Source organism: Rhinoraja longicauda, chromosome 5 (assembly GCF_053455715.1).
Source record: "Rhinoraja longicauda isolate Sanriku21f chromosome 5, sRhiLon1.1, whole genome shotgun sequence".
NCBI lineage: Eukaryota > Metazoa > Chordata > Chondrichthyes > Rajiformes > Arhynchobatidae > Rhinoraja > Rhinoraja longicauda.
The window spans coordinates 76,696,863-76,714,380 of record NC_135957.1 but is presented as its reverse complement, the minus strand read 5'-3'; the positions used below and the strand labels follow the sequence as shown (position 1 = coordinate 76,714,380).

At 45.5% G+C, this 17,518-nt stretch overlaps 2 protein-coding genes across 3 annotated transcripts in view; both read left to right on the top strand.

The window, feature by feature from the left end:
* The first annotated feature begins 360 nt into the window (after positions 1-360).
* Positions 361-4,687, top strand: LOC144594059 (nuclear receptor subfamily 0 group B member 2-like). Its single transcript, XM_078400237.1, has 2 exons — positions 361-928; positions 4,407-4,687. The coding sequence occupies exons 1-2, from the start codon at positions 361-363 to the stop codon at positions 4,652-4,654; spliced, it is 816 nt and encodes a 271-aa protein (XP_078256363.1). The 3' UTR covers positions 4,655-4,687.
* Positions 4,688-10,193: 5,506 nt separating this feature from the next.
* The window catches only part of bckdhb (branched chain keto acid dehydrogenase E1 subunit beta), a 159,819-nt gene continuing 152,494 nt past the window's right edge, over positions 10,194-17,518 (top strand). The window contains exons 1-2 of one of the 2 annotated variants that reach the window (XM_078399826.1): positions 10,194-10,403; positions 15,372-15,449. In XM_078399826.1, the coding sequence (XP_078255952.1) occupies positions 10,238-10,403; positions 15,372-15,449 (244 nt within the window). In that variant the 5' untranslated portion in view covers positions 10,194-10,237. The remainder of the gene's footprint in view (positions 10,404-15,371; positions 15,450-17,518) is intronic. The other variant, XM_078399825.1, reaches the window with a different exon arrangement.

Below are 17,518 nucleotides of genomic sequence, written 5' to 3'. Positions count from 1 at the left end.
CACGATTGTAAAAACAATTACATCACTTTAGGTGGCAACTGGAGAAGGTCACCAGTACCAAGGTACGGATATCTCCTTCATTGCATGACACGTGATGAACAACATTATATCCGCTATTAATCTTGTCGAGATAAAGCTCTCACCATTCCTGCCATTCAAAGAAATCAGGTTACCTTCCAACATTTAAAAAAAAGCCATTTGAATGAATCAGCCACACCTGGCTTGCCTTTAAATGGTCGTGGAGAGCAGCTGAGGTTCAAGGTGCTTTTACAAGCAGGGGTTATGCTAAGCCTATAAAAGCAGGGTTCAGTGACTGTGAAACCAGATAAGGCGCAGAGGGATTGCAGGCAGTTAAAAAAAATGGCTTGTGTATCTCAATCAGTAAGTTTTGATAAATGTTTTTGCGGACAGGGATCGCACAGCAGTATACTCTACAGTATTCTCAACAAAGATTATCCCAAGGAAACGAGCTGCTGGCATTATCAGCATCACCATCGGCTTTCAGCTTTCGGCTGCTCCTGTGAATTCAGGAGAAAAGTGGTTCTCAAAACACCAGAGCTCACTTGCAGAGTGGCCTCGGAGGTACTGCTAAAGACACTGAATTTTATTAAGAACTTGCCCTCCTTTTGTCATCTGCCTGAGGAAGACCAGGTCCTGCTGGTGCAGAATTGCTGGGCTCCACTCTTTGTCCTGGGCTTAGCTCAGGAGAGGGTGGACTTTGAGGTGGTTGAAGCCGTGACACCCAGCCTGCTGAGAAGGATTCTCTTAAACCAGAAGGCAATGGACGGCCAGAATCAGGAGACAGACCTGAGCAGCTCAACTCTAGCAGAAGTTCAAAGAGTTAAGTTATTTCTTCTGAAGTTCTGGAGCATGGACATCAGCACCAAAGAGTATGCATATCTCAAAGGCATCACTCTTTTCAACCCAGGTGAGAAAACATAACTCAATACATTTCATAACCTGGATTTTTTTTAAAGCACTGATTACAACTGGTGCAATGGCACAACTGATGGAGCTGCTGCCTCACGGCACCAGAGTCCTGGGTTCAATCCTGATCTCGGGTGCTGTGGAGTGTGCACGTTGTCCCTGTGACCGCATGGTTTTCCTCCCACGTCTCAAAGACATGAAGGTTTGAAGCTTAATTAGCCCTCTGTAAATCGCCCCTACTGTGTAGGAAGTCGATGAGAGTGTGGAAAAACATAAAACTAGCGCGAGTGGGTGATTGATGGTCGGCATGGATTCGGTGGGCCGAAGGGCCTGTTTCAATGCTGTACCTATAAACTAAACACAATAGATAAATATCAATTCTTCCTCATGATGACGTTCTGTAAAAACCAATACTCTCAGAAAATTGCCACCCTTTGGGCAGAATTGTACTGTTTAATAGCCTTAATCTGACCCATTAATATTCCTTTTGTTACTTTTGGGTGCTCGATCTGTTTGTTTCTGTAAATACATGCAATCATCATGTTGGTCTTTATTAGTTAAACTCTATACTCTGAAAGAAAATCCTTTTTTTAAATCAGGTTTGGTAATCTTGGGCTGACCTGTTTTTAACAGAGGGCTGTGGAGGCCAAGTCAATGGATAGTTTTAAGGCAGAGAGAGAGATAGATTCTTAATTAGTACGAGTGTCAGGGCTTTTGCAGGAGATGGCAGGAGAATGGGGTTAGGAGGGAGAGATAGATCAGCTATGATTGAATGGCCGAGTAGACTTGATGGGCCGAACGGCCCAATTCTGCTCCTATCACTTATGAATTTATAATATTCCCAGTGTCCTTTGGTATGTAAGATCTGTCTGCTCATAACTGCTCTCCACACAGTGACTAGCCTCATATATTTTTCAAAGCCAGAACATACTGTGTAGGGAACTGCAAGTGGGCAAATGGAGTAAAAAGTCTATCAGGCTTCAAATGCCCATCTTTCTGTGTGACATTGGGGGAAGAGCTTAATGTCTTTGTAGCTGAAACTGGGATTCCAACTCGGGCAAAGTATTGGGAAGAATTATAAAAGGGAACAACAATAGAGCAGGAAACTGACATATCGTAGATGGCTTCAGATGAAGAATTGGCATCTGCCTGAGCACAGTGAACTGAACGACCTCTCTCCTGTGCTGTGAGTTTAATGATTCTATGAATCAAGGCAGCATATTATCTTTTTGGCGCATAACCAAAACAGCCAAAGCTAGAGGAAGTTGTTCTGAAGCTGTCACCAGATGACAGGTTGACTTCCAGGATCAATTTTGCCACCAAGACTTGGGCAAACTACTCACCCTTGGTAGTGATTCAGAAAAAGTAGTATAAGTCTACTTGTAAAGAACATAGAACAGTACAGCACAGGAACAGGCCCTTTGGCACACAATGCCTGTGCCGAACATGGTGCCAGGTTAAATTAATCTCCTCTGCCTGCTCGTGATCCACATCCCTCCATTCCCTGCACATCCATTTGTGCAACTAAAAGCCTCTTAAACACAACTATCGTAACTGTTTCCACTACCACCCCTGGCAGCACATTGCCAAGCATCCACCACTCTCCACACATACAAAAACACTTGACCCGCATATTTGGTTTAAACCTGCCTCCCTCACCTCCCTCACCTGAAAGCCATGTTCTCCAGTCTTTGACATTTCCACCCTGGGGGAAAAAAAGATCTTATAATAAAGTTTCATAATAATATAAAACTGATTTGTAAAGAAAATTAGAGAATAGACTAGCAAAAAAATATGAAGAAACACAGTTTTTCTCTGCGGTCCAAAGAGGTTTTTCTGAATTATTTACTTTCTGCAACACAGAAGGAGACCTTTGGGTTGATGCCATTTTCCAGCAGAGTAATCTCATGGTTCATTCCCACTCTCCTTATTTCTGTGTACCTCTGATACGTTATTCCTTCTCTCATGCCTATCAGCACCTCTTTAGACAATAGACAATAGACAATAGGTGCAGGAGGAGGCCATTCGGCCCTTCGAGCCTGCACCGCCATTCAATGTGATCATGGCTGATCATTCTCAATCATTACCCCGTTCCTGCCTTCTCCCCATACCCCCTGACTCTGCCATCCTTAAGAGCTCTATCTAGCTCTCTCTTGAATACATTCTTTGATTGTTTATTAAGCACCATCTTTGTAATATGGGGAAATAAAACGGACACTCAGCAGAAACAATCACAGTTTAGTTTAGTTTTGAGATTCAGCGCAGAAACAGGCGCTTCAGCTCACCGAGTCCACGCCGACCAGCGATCCCCACACACTAACACTATCCTACACACTAGGGACAAATTCACAATTTTATGGAAGCTAATTAACCTACAAACCTGTACATATTTGGAGTGTGGGAGGAAATCGGAGCACCTGAAGAAAACCCACGTAGTCACACGGAGAACGTACGAACTCCGTACAGACAGCACTTGTAGTCAGGATCAAACCCGGGACTCTGGCGCTGTAAGGCAGCAACTCCACCGCTGCGCCACCGTGCCACAGGGAACACGTGCAAACTCCCTACAAAGAGTCTTCAATGTTGTAATCAAACCCAGGTTCCAAGAGGTATACGAGGAAGGAAGTTATGTTAAAATAGCTTCTTTTAAACTGTTACTTTTAAAACAAGGTAATTATACTTGGACTAAAGAAAGATGTATTTAGGATCAATATGAAGACGTTCATATATTTTATGCTACTATTCTTCCAGTCTAGTATGTGCACTCTTCCAACATTAAAAAGGTAGATAGTCAAATAATTCAACGCTGGGCCATGATAATGAGGCAATGTAAGAGATGGTTAAATCTTAATTCTTCACCTTTTGCCTGAGGTTAGTGTCTCAGCTGAGACCGGGTGTTTGCTGCGTTGGAAAATCTGGGAATAAGTTCTTACTTTTTTTTGGCCAAATTTTCAGTCACAGTGCCCATGACTCAATAATTTGATATTTCTGGTCGAAAAATATTTAATAAATTTTAATCCAATAAAACTCACTTCAAATAAATACGAATCACTAATGCGCAGAGTCTTTTACTCGGGGTAGTGGAATAAAGAACCTGAGGACATAGGTTTAAGATGAGAGGGGGAAGATTTACCAGGATCCTGGGGGGGAAGTTTATCACTCAGAGGCTGGTGGGTATATAGAATGAACTGCCAGAAGAGGGCTTGAGGCAGATACAATAACAGCATTTAAAAGACAATTTTAATCCAATATAACTCACTTCAAATAAACATGAATTACTAAATAAAAAACGCAGATTGTGTTCGTGACTACTCGTATGATGAATTTCCAAACTCTTGTCCGGTTATCCACCAAAAGGTGGTTAATTTTGTAGAACATAAATTCTTTATGTTAGCACATAAGGCTGAGTATCAGTGAGTGTGTGTAGCATCGTCTTATTAACAAGAGCACATCCTCTCTCTCTCCCTCCTGTATTACAGATGTCTCTAGTTTAAGAACACCTCATTACATACTCGCCTTGCAACAAGAAGCCCAGCAAACGCTGAACGAATTCATCGGCATGATGTACAATGGAGATCAGATGAGGTTCGCTCAAATTCTATTGACCCTCTCCGCTCTCCGGACAGTCAGCACGGCTTCTGTCACTGAACTATTTTTCAGACCGGTCCTGGGCAAAGTGAACATGAATGAGCTGCTTCTGGAGATGCTCTGTGCAAAGCTGAATTAAGCTGCAAAAATGCAATTCACTACACTTGAACCTTCCTGATATTTTTGTAACATGTTATAGTTGTGTGTGTGTGGCGACCAATTGTGCAATATGTATAGTAACTACCATTATTGTGTGTACATAAAGGTATGTTAATGACAAATGCTTATTTATACTTTCATTTGGTTTATTACAATAAAGCTTTGGATTAGCTTTCATTCCATAGAATTTCTTTCTTCATGTTACCTTTCTTTTGAGTGCCTTTAATGTAAAAACATATCAAGAAATAAATGTGGTAAAGGAACTACAGACATAGTCAGAAGTTATTTAAAAAAAACCTGCAGCTGGCATTAAAGTTCTCCTTCATTTTACGAACAAACAGAACAAGCATTGACCAGCTTTACTTCTTTCAATCACAAACTGATATAAACAAGAAACTTTGTGTAGGAAGGAACTGCAGATCCTGGTTTAAATGGAAGATAGACACAAAAAGCTGGAGTAACTCAGCGGGACAGGCAGCATCTCTGGAGAGAAGGAATGGGTGACGTTTAGGGTCGAGACCCTTCTTCAGACAAGAAGCCATATCTTCTTACTGCTAAGAGAACCTGATTTAACCAATTTGTCTTCCAAATATTCTTCTATTATTTCTGACTTCTTGACCCACACTCATAATAGGGTATGTAGAAACAAGGAACAGATGCTGATTAATACACAAAAGAACACAAAGTGCTGTAGTAACTCAGCAAGTCAAGCAGCATCTCTGGTGAGCAGGGATAGGAGAGGTTTTGGGTTGAGACCTTTCTTCAGATCTCATTGTGTCTGAAGTAGGGTCTCAACCCAAAACGTCACTTATCCATGTTTTTCAGAGATGGTGCCTGACCTGCTGAGTTACTCCAGCACTTTGTGTTCTTTTATAGGTCTCTGCTTCAAAACTCATCTGAATTAATAAATTCTCAAAGCTTAGCATTTATCTCTCTCATGTATAAATGCTGAAAATACAGTAGGAATTCCATATTATCCAAAGTGAAAGATAAATGCCTGAAAATTAGACTACAAACTTTCCAGAGCCAGAGTACATAGGTCTAAGGTGAGGGGGGAAAGATTTAATAGAAACCTGAGGGGTAACTTTTTCCACACAAAGGATGGTGGGTGTGTGAAATGAGCTACCAGAGGAGATAGTCTGAAGAAGGGTCTCGACCCGAAACGTCACCCATTCCTTCTCTCCTGAGATGCTGCCTGACCCGCTGTGTTACTGCAGCATTTTGTGCCGACCTGAAATAGTTGAGGCAACTACTATTGCAAACATTAAGACAGATACATGGATAGGACAGGTTTAGAGGGATATGGGACATATGCAAGCAGGTAGGTCTAGTGTAGTTGGGACATGTTGGCTGGTATGGGGAAGTTGGGCTGAAGGGCCTGTGTCCACACTGTAGGCTCTATGACTACTGCTTTTTTGTGCACTATATGATCCAATTTTCATAGATAAATTGTAATTGCAAGTTGGAGACTTCAAGTATGGATCAGAAAGTTAAAGGGCAGTGTTGTCCACCAAAATGCAACTCACATCAGAACTTTCAGCATCTTCCTACTGATTAGTATGGCCCTCATGATCAAGTGGAATGCCCACATGAAGTGGGGTTTCACAGCACCTGAGGCATGCTTCTGTGTGGTAAAATGATTTATCAGACAAATAACCAGTGACAGGAATCCAACATGGGTACGATTCCCACCTTAAATTCTTTACAGCTCTTGTTTGGGCTCCTACAACCTCCACTCACAATAAAGGTACCAGCCAGACCCCAAAGTTCATGATCCTCGCATGCTATTATCAACTATCCCCCGACACCTTCTGATCATCTGATTGTTTACTTTAGTTTAGTTTAGAGATACAGCGCAGAACCAGGCCCTCCGGCCCACCAAGTCCACGCCGACCAGCGATCCCCGTACACTAGCATCCTACACTCTAGGGAAGAATGTACAAACTCCATACAGACAGCACCCGTAGTCAGGATCGAACCCGGGTCTCTGGCGCTATAAGGCTGCAACTCTACCGCTGCGCTACCATACCACCCCATGCATCACCATGCCCACCCCATGCTCTGCTAGCTTGCTGATGACCAATCACCTTTCATCCTCTGATCACTTGACTACTCCAATTTACAAATCATCCTGTAGCAACAAAGAATTGGATGGAAGAACTCAGTGGGTCAAACAACAGTTTGTTGTTCCAGATTGCACCATCTGCAGTCTTTTGTTCCTATAGACCTACCTGACCATCAGTCTGAAGAAGGGTCACCCATTCCTTCTCTCCCGAGATGCTGCCTGCCCCACTGAATTCCTCCAGCATTTTGTGTCTACCTTCGATTTAAACCAGCATTTGCAGTTCTTTCCTACACTACCTGACCATCTTATTGATCACAATATTTTCCGTCAGAAGACCAAATCTTCAGTCTGATCTCAGGTAGCAGTTGCAGCCTTTTCTCCCACCCCCACCATTGACAGCAGCCAACTTTCACTCATTCAGTTTTTGCTGCAGCAACATCACATGACTAATTTGAAGTTGCTTTGCAATGGCATCCTTTACAAACTCAAGTTCCAACTTGTCCTGGGATCCTTGCAATGGCACGGTCTTTACTTTGATATCCTGCAGTATATCTTGTGGGTAGACACAAAATGCTGGAGTTACTCAGCGGGACAGGCAGCGTCTCTAGAGAAGGAATGGGTGATGTTTCACATCGAGACCCTTCTTCAGCACCCACAAATTCTGTGGGTCCCATCCCGAAACGTTACCCATTCCTTCTCTGGAGCTGCTGTCTGTCCCGCTGATTAACTCCAGCATTTTGTGTCTATCTTTGATGTAAACCAGCATCTGCAGTTCCTTCCTACACAGTATATCTCATGGGACCAGGCATAACCTGTCTTTATTTCCATCCCTCCCTTAGGTTACCTAAGGGAACGGAGCAGGATTAAATGACGGAGCAGGATTGAACAGCCTATTTTTGCTCCTAATTCATATGTTCATGCCACGCACTGTTCCCTGCAGTTTAAAATGATATGTGGCTAAGCCATGCCCCCTATCCTCCTCACTGAGAAAGACAGTTGTTAGTGTTAGAGATACGTCGTGGAAACAGGCCCTTCAGCCACATTATATTGATTGTGAAATACCATGCAACCCTACCCTTTCTGCACCTTCACTTCTTACCTCCTTGTGGCTATTCCCTACAACCTAGACACAAGGAACTGCAGAAGCCAGTTTACAAAAAGGACATAAAGTGCTGGAGTGTTGGAGTACTCTGACAGGTGACTCTCCATTCCTTGCATATCCATATGCATAAGCCTATACCAAAAGTATTTCAAATGCCACAACCACTTCAACCACCACCCTCGGCAGTGTTTTGTTTTTAATAAAGTTCCTGTGAAGATTTGTCTTCATCGATGACTGCCGAGACAGATGAACTTCCTGGGCTCCTGTTTTAATTGTGATCCATAATTGGAGATGCTCACTTTTCTGTCCTGGGTCTCCTCTATTGTCAGAGTGAGGCAAAACGCAAATTGGAGGAACAGCACTTCATATTTCCCTTGGGCAGCTTACAATTCAGCGATATGATTATTGATTTCTCTAACTTCAAGTAACTCTTGCATATAGCGGCACGGTAGCGCAGCGGTAGAGTTGCTGCTTTACAGCGAATGCAGCGCCGGAGACTCAGGTTCGATCCTGACTACGGGTGCTGTACTGTACGGAGTTTGTACGTTCTCCACGTGACCTGCGTGGGTTTTCTCCGAGATCTTCGGTTTCCTCCCACACTCCAAAGACGTACAGGTATGTAGGTTAATTGGCTGGGTAAATGTAAAAATTGTCCCTAGTGGGTGTAGGATAGTGTTAATGTGCGGGGATCGCTGGGCGGCACGGACTTGGAGGGCCGAAAAGGCCTGTTTCCGGCTGTATATATATGATGATGATATGATATAGGGTTGCCAACTATCTCACTCCCAAATAAGGGACAAGGTGACGTCACAGCCCCGCACCCCACGTGACCTCACCCAGCCAGCGGCCAAGTGCTCCCGCTCTACCAATGGTGGCTGCCCAGGCCGTGAGGCGGTTTGCTGTGCAACCTCCGTTAGGCGGCGCCCGGGCCTCCGGTCCTACAGTGTCCGGACCTACAGTGTCCGGACCTACAGTGTCCGGACTTACACTGTCCGGACCTACACTGTCTGGACCTACACTGTCCGGACCTACACTGTCTGGACCTACACTGTCCGGGCCTACAGTGTCCGGGCCTACAGTGCCCTTCGGGCCTAATACGGGACAAGGGCGGTCCCGTACGGGACAAACCAATTTAGCCCAAAATACGTGATGTCCCAGTTAATACAGGACAGTTGGCAACCCTACTTGCATACCCTCTCTCTCTGTCCCTCCCCCACCTTGGCTGTTGTACTAGTTTCACTGTCGTCCTGGCGAGTTTCATTGTCTGTATAACTTGTTAATCCCTAGCGCAAGCCAACAATGAACCATTGTGACCTCCACCTTTCCTTCATCATTGTTATTTTTTTGCATATCTTTCATTCATTTCTACTATATCTCACTACATCACCATCTATATCTCTTGTTTCCCTTTCCCCTGACTCTCAGTCTGAAGAAGAGTCTCCACCTGAAATGTCACCCATTCCTTCTCTCCAGAGATGCTGCCTGTCCTGCTGAGTTACTCCAGCTTTTTGTGTGTCCTTGCATATCCATATGCATACCCAAAAGTCTTTTAAATGGCACTAACCTATCTGCTTCAACCACCACCCTTGGCAGTGTTTTATTTATGTTAAGGTTCCTGACAATAGACAATAGACAATAGACAATAGGTGCAGGAGGAGGCCATTCGAGCCAGCACCACCATTCAATGTGATCATGGCTGATCATTCTCAATCAGTACCCCGTTCCTGCCTTCTCCCCATACCCCCTGACTCCGCTATCCTTAAGAGCTCTATTTAGCTCTCTCTTGATTGCATTCAGAGAATTGGCCTCCACTGCCTTCTGAGGCAGAGAATTCCACAGATTTACAACTCTGTGAAGAGTTCTCTTCATCAACAAAAGAGGTGACCTTCCTGGGCTTCTGCTCTAATTGTGTGTCATCCACAATTGGAATATAAGAAAATAACTGCAGATGCTGGTACAAATCGAAGGTATTTATTCACAAAATGCTGGAGTAACTCAGCAGGTCAGGCAGCATGTCGGGAGAGAAGGAATGGGTGACGTTTCGGGTCGAGACCCTTCTTCGGACAATTGGAAGGTTCCCATGGATTCCACAATTGGAAGGTTCCCATGGATGGGGAGGGATAGAACTACAACTCCCAGAGTGCGCTGCGGCGTGCGCCCTCGCCCGTTTGGATGACGTAGGGGACGTCGAACTACAGCTCCCAGAGTGCGCTGCGACGTGCGACTACCCGCGTGGATGACGCCGCGGGGTCGTGGAACTACAACTCCCAGAGTGCGCTGCGGCATGCCAGTGTGTCGGATGGGCGCGTGTGGATGACGTCAGGGGATTAGAGGTGGGAGGTGGGAGGGGGGCGGCGCCCGCCCGGGTGCCCGGTGACAGACAGTGAGGAAGGAAGATGGCGGCCGTGGGCGGACTGTGGCTGCGAGGGGCCGTCGGCAGGAGCCGCTCCAGGCTGGCAAGGGCGGCACTGACAGCACCACCAGCGGCCGCAGCAGCAGCGGCGTCGCGGCGCTCGGTAGCGCACTTCACCTTCGTGCCGGACCCTGAGCCCACGCAGTATGGTGAGAGCCTGAGGCTGCCTGAGGGAGCACCTCCATGATGACGTCTCCGAGCCCCCCGCACCGACCCACAGGCACAGACAGTCCCAGCACCTTGGTGACAGCCTGACCTCCACGGTCAACCCATGGGCATGGCACCCCAGCCTGACCTCCACGGTCAACCCATGGGCATGGCACCCCAGCCTGACCTCCACGGTCAACCCATGGGCATGTCACCCCAGCCTGACCTCCACGGTCAACCCATGGGCATGGCACCCCAGCATGACCTCCACGGTCAGCCCATGGGCATGGCACCCCAGCATGACCTCCACGGTCAACCCATGGGCATGGCACCCCAGCATGACCTCCACGGTCAACCCATGGGCATGGCACCCCAGCATGACCTCCACGGTCATCCCCAGCCTGACCTCCACGGTCATCCCCAGCCTGACCTCCACGGTCAACCCATGGGCATGGCACCCCAGCATGACCTCCACGGTCAACCCATGGGCATGGCACCCCAGCCTGACCTCCACGGTCAACCCATGGGCATGGCACCCCAGCATGACCTCCACGGTCAACCCATGGGCATGTCACCCCAGCCTGACCTCCACGGTCAACCCATGGGCATGGCACCCCAGCCTGACCTCCACGGTCAACCCATGGGCATGTCACCCCAGCCTGACCTCCACGGTCAGCCCATGGGCATGGCACCCCAGCATGACCTCCACGGTCATCCCCAGCCTGACCTCCACGCTCATCCCCAACCTGATCTCCACGGTCATCCCACATCTCACCTGCATGGACACCCTGAGCTTGATCTTCATGGTCATCCCCAGGTCAGAACTCCATTGTCTGAAGAAGGGTCTCGACCCGAAACGTCACCCATTCCTTCTCTCCCGAGATGCTGCCTGACCTGCTGAGTTACTCCAGCATTTTGTGAATAAATCCATTGTAACCTCCATGGTCAACCCAAGTCTGACCTCCATGGTCAACCCATTGTCAACTCGGGTCTGACCATGGTCACCCGGAGCCTGACCTACATTATCATCTCAAGTCTGGACAACGTTGTCATCATCCCACGCCTGACCTCCATGGTCAGCCCACATGCCTGACCTCCACGGTCAGCCTCTATGCCTGACCAGCCCCCAAGCCTGAACTCCATGGTCAGTCTCCAAGCCTGACCTCCAAAATCATCCCAAGCCAGAACTCATGGACCATCCCCCAGCCTGCAGCCAAGAACCCCCCCCCCAAAGCCTGACGCCTTCCCTTGGTCTGAGCGCGAACCATGATCTCCTCCAACTTGGCTCTGCACATTGATGATGATAAAGGTTTGCTCTTTGTGATCTTGAGCCGTTTGACTATGAGTCGCAAGAGATTGACTAAAAACCATTGACCTCCAAATCTGATCCAGAACCCAAACTCCATGCTAAGATCCTTGCCATTTACTCTCTGAGTCAAAGTACCATCCTTAATTATGGCCCTTAATTATAACCCCTGGGTGGCTGAGCTTAAAAACTGTGCACGAAAAAAAACCGGAACCCTTATCCCATTAAGTCTACGTAAAATGGTCATAATTTAACTTTTACCCCATGTCATTCTTCATCTATGTTTCCACTTTGGTTTTGTGGGTTCTGAGGTGGCAAATGAGACCAAAATAACCACAAAAGGCTTCCACGAATGAGTCAGGTAGCAGCTGATCACTTGCTCATCCCTTTGCTGACTTGCTCATCCCACCACATATGCAAGATCTACCTGTGACACCATAGCATCATAGAACATGGAAACAGGCCCTTCAGTCCAATCTGCCTGCGCTAACCAAGCTGCTCCATCTACAGTACACTAGTCCCAACTGCCTGCGATTGGCCCATGTCCCTCTAAACCTTTCCTATCCATGAACTTGTGCATGGATTTCCTATCTAATCCTTGATCTTGAGTTTCTCAATATCATTGGAATGCTCCTCCACTTTGAGTGGTCACGGGCCTGAGATATCCAGGAATCATGAGGGATGTTGGATTTCTTCAAGGAGACTTTGGGCATAGGCCTGATATTTTTTTCTTTGTTCTGCCTGGTTGAGCACCCTGCCCCACGCTCTGCTCTCTTCCTCCCACAACAGAGGTTGGAACAATGTATTTAGATTTAGAGATACAGCGCGGAAACAGGCCCTTCGGCCCACCGAGTCCGCGCCGCCCAGCGATCCCCGTACACTAACACTATCCTACACACACTAGGGACAATTTTTACATTTACCCAGTCAATTAACCTACATACCTGTACGTCTTTGTTTTGGGAGTTGTGCTCGATATGCAAAATACATGTAGTAAACTTAGTGTAACTAGGACCTCAGTACCAGGAAGATTGACCTGGGAAAGGACACGGGCATTGGTTTTATTCCAATAGAATTGGAGGATTTTGTGGAACAACATTGGAAGTATTTCTCCATTGCTTTGAGGTGCCTGTCGTAGATAGTCTAGGACTCAGAAACACATAGGAGGCAGGGATCAGTGTTTTCTGCTCGAGCAAGACTTTAGCACTAGGTCTGAAGTTTTGATTTTTAAGTGGTCTTTTCTTCAATCAGTCAATGGTTGTGCTAGGCCATTGAAGGTGCTGGTAAATTTCATCATTGATGTCTGCCTCATTGAAGGTGAGAAATGATCCATGCTTTCCAAGACAATAGACAATAGGTGCAGGAGTAGGCCATTCGGCCCTTCGAGCCAGCACCACCATTCAATGTGATCATGGCTGATCATTCTCAATCAGTAACCCGTTCCTGCCTTCTCCCCATACCCCTTGACTCCGCTATCCTTAAGAGCTCTATCTAGCTCTCTCTTGAATGCATTCAGAGAATTGGCCTCACTGCCTTCTGAGGCAGAGAATTCCACAGATTTACAACTCTCTGACTGAAAAAGTTTTTCCTCAACTCCATTCTAAACTGTGGCCCCTGGTTCTGGACTCCCCCAACATTGGGAACATGTTTCCTGCCTCTAACGTGTCGAACCCCTTAATAATCTTATAAGATCTCACCCAAAAAACATATATTGTCATAGGGTAGTGTGGTGGACGGGGCAAGATTAGTCGAGGATGTTGATTGTCCAGCCCATCCTCTTGTATGGTTCAGTAAAAGTCTCAACGATGGTTTGGAGCTCCACAACTGAGTGTATGCAAACGCAAGCACAATCTATATTCTGTTTCTTGCCTCCTGGTTCTGGGGTTAGGGTACAGTAAACTGCTGCGTGTATTTTTTTTCATGCCAAATCAAGTCTGCCATCACCTGGTGGCACAGTGGCGCAGCTGGTAGAGCTGCTGCCTCACATCACCAGAGACTTGGGTTTGATGCTGACCTCTGGTGCTGCCACGTTCTCCCTGTGACCGTGTGAGTTTCCTCCGTGTCCTCTGGTTTCCTCCCACCTTCCAAAGGCGTGTGGTTTTGTTGATTAATTGTCCTCTGTCAATTGTCCCTTGTTTGAGGGGAGGGATGAGAAAGATAAGGATGCTATGGATACGTAGCACTAGTCTAAGTGGGCGATCAATATTCGGCGTGGACTCTTTGGGAAGAAGGTAGTCATTAATTCCCAAGAGACACAAGTTTAAAATTCTTAATGCTTAACTTTAACTTTCTTTACGGTGTTAGAAAATGGAATTGTATGGCACAGAAACTAACCTTTTGCACCAGGTCCGAAGATGATCCCAAGTTAAACTCATCTCCTTTGCCTGCATGTGATCTATATTTCTCGATTCCCTGTATATCCATATGCCTATCCAAAAGCCTCTAGAATTCCCCTATTGTATCTGACTCCACTACCACTCCTGGTAGCACATTCCAGACACTCACCACTCAGTGTGTGAAAATAAAACCTTGCCCCACACATCTCTTAATACAATACAATATATCTTTATTGTCATTGTACAGGGGTACAATGAGATTGGGAATGCGCCTCCCATCCGATGCAATAAATTAATTAGCTAGTCAGTATTAATTTAAACAACCCAATGAAACAAATTGGAACAGTTTTAAGACAGAATAAGGTGCAAGTAGATCTGTGCCGGATCACTGTGTGTTTTGACCATCCGGCTCAGCAGGACCGGTTCATAGCAGCTTTGGCCCTGGGGATGAAGCTGTTCCTGAGTCTGGAGTTGCGGGCGTAGAAGGCCTTCTATCGTCTGCCCGATGGTAGAAGTTCGAACAGACTGTTGCAGGGGTGTGAAGAGTCTTTGTGGATGTTGGTGGCTTTTCTGAGGCATTGTGTGTTGTAGATGCCCTCCAAGGCTGGTAGCTGTGTTCCGATGGTCCTCTGAGCTCTATGGACTACCCGCTGAAGAGCTCTCCTCTCTGTCTTTGCCCCTCTCACCTTAAAACTCTACCCTTTAATCTTTGACACTTCTACCTAGAAATCTAGAAAGTTTCTCGCTAGTAACAATCATACTTTGGTTTTGTTTGCTTACAGCTATTTTGTGGCATTAAAGCAACAGGCCAGTGGAAGCCATTTTCTGTTAGCTATTATTTGGGATCAAAATCTGTTTATTAAATTTCTTCTGATTGTTAAAAGTTACCTTGTTGTGAAAAATATGTGATTGCTTGGTAATTGAGGGAAACCTATTAATGCTATCCATAATGATACCAATCCAGAATTTAAAAATGTGTGGTTGAAAGATTTTTCATTAAAATTGCATCATATAAATGAAAGTAATGTACAAAGGAACACAATAATCATATTTAAGGCTTTTTAATGACAAATCAAAAGATCTCATTGATTATCTCATTAATTCATCAATCAACAAAATAAATTAACACTTTGAAAGCAGTCAATTCCTGAAATAATTTATTTGAAATGTTTGTAAATTAAATATGTGTACTGCCCCTGCTTTATAAACTATTCTTTAGAATAAGAATCATTTTAGTGATTAAAAATCATTATGCATTCCTGCAAAATAAAAGACACTTTAGCTTTCATCGGACAACATTGTAACAAATATTTTTTTTTCATGAAAAGGTCCGACGCAGAAGATGAACCTTTTTCAATCTATTACAAGTGGCTTGGACAATGCTTTGGCAAATGATCCAACTGCAGGTATGTACCATCATTTTATTGCCTTTTATTTGGAAGTGAGGGGTGGATGGTTAACAGTACGGATATTGTTTTAGTATAATACAAAATGCTGGAGGAACTCAGCAGATCTCCTGACGTATTGCTCAAGATACCATCATCTGCAGTTGCTGTGTGGATTTGATAAGGGAACTCAAGATAAAGGAACGACTAGGAGGTTGTGACCACAACATGATAAGTTCTAATCTGCAATTTGAGAGGGAAAAGATGAAATTGGATGTGTCGGTAATACAGCTGAGCAAAGGGGTCTACTGACGCATGAGGGAGGAGCTGGCCAAAGGGACCCAGCAGGGTGGAACAGTGATGGCAGGAATTTCTGGGAATAATTCGGAAGATGCAGGACCTTTTCAATCCCAAGACGAAGAAAGAGGCGACTGTGGCTGACAAGAAAAGTCCAGGACAGTATAAAACTAAAAGGCAATAAACATTGCAAAGATTAGTGGGAAGCCAAAGGACTGGGAAGCTTTTAAAGAACATCAGAAGGTAACTAAAAAGGCAATACGGGGAGAAAAGATGAAATACGAAGATAAGCTAGCTAATAATATAAAAGAGGATAGCAAGAGTTTCTTCAGCTATATAAAGAGTAAGAAAGAGGCAAGAGTGGACATTGGACTGCTGGAAAATAATGCAGGAGAAGTGATAATGGGGAATATAGAAACATAGAAACAGAAAATAGGTGCAGGAGGAGGCCATTCGGCCCTTCGAGCCAGCACCGTCATTCATTGTGATCATGGCTGATCATCCACAATCAGTAACCTGTGCCCAACTTCTCCCCATATCATCATATCATATCATATCATATCATATATATACAGCCGGAAACAGGCCTTTTCGGCCCTCCATGTCCGTGCCGCCCAGTGATCCCCGTACATTAACACTATCCTACACCCACTAGGGACAATTTTTACATTTACCCAGCCAATTAACCTACATACCTGTACGTCTTTGGAGTGTGGGAGGAAACCGAAGATCTCGGAGAAAACCCACGCAGGTCACGGGGAGAACGTACAAACTCCTTACAGTGCAGCACCCGTAGTCAGGATCGAGCCTGAGTCTCAGGCGCTGCATTCGCTGTAAAGCAGCAACTCTACCGCTGCGCTACCGTGCCGCCCATCCCTTGATTCCGCTTGCTCCTAGAGCTCTATCTAACTTTCTCTTAAATTCATCCAGTGATTTGGCCTCCACTGCCCTCTGTGGCAGAGAATACCACAAATTCATAACTCTCTGGGTGATAAAGTTCCTTCTCACCTCAGTTTTAAATGACCTCCCCTTTATTCTAAGACTGTGGCCCCTGGTTCTGGACTCGCCCAACATTGGGAACATTTTTCCTGCATCTAGCTTGTCCAGTCCTTTTATAATTTTATATGTCTCTATAAGATCCCCTCTCATCCGACTAAACGCCAATGAATACAAACCTAGTCTTCAATCTTTCCTCATATAACAGTCCCGCCATCCCAGGGATCAATCTCGTGAGCCTACACTGCACTGCTTCAATTACAAGGATGCCCTTCCTCAAATTAGGAGACCACAATACTCCAGACACCCAGATCTCTTTGTACGTCCTCTTTTCCTAACGATACCATTCAGATAATAATCTGCCTTCCTGTTCTTACCACCAAAGTGGATAACCTCACATTTATCCACATTAAACTGCATCTGCCATGCATTTGCCCACTCACACAACCTGTTCAAGTCACCCTGCATCCTCATAGCATCCTCCTAACAGTTCACACTGCCCCCCAGATTTGTGTTATCTGCAAATTTGCTAATGTTACTTTTAATCCCTTCATCTAAGTCATTAATGTATATTGTAAATAGCTGCGGTCCCAGCACCGAGCCTTGCGGTTCCCCACTAGTCACTGCCTGAGAATTCTGAAAGGGACCGTTAATCCCTACTCTTTGTTTCCTGTCTGCCAACCAATTTTCTATCCATGTCAGTACCCTACCTCCAATACCATGTGCTCTAATTTTGCCCACTAATCTCGTATGTGGGACCTTATCAAAGGCTTTCTGAAAGTCCAGGTACACTACAT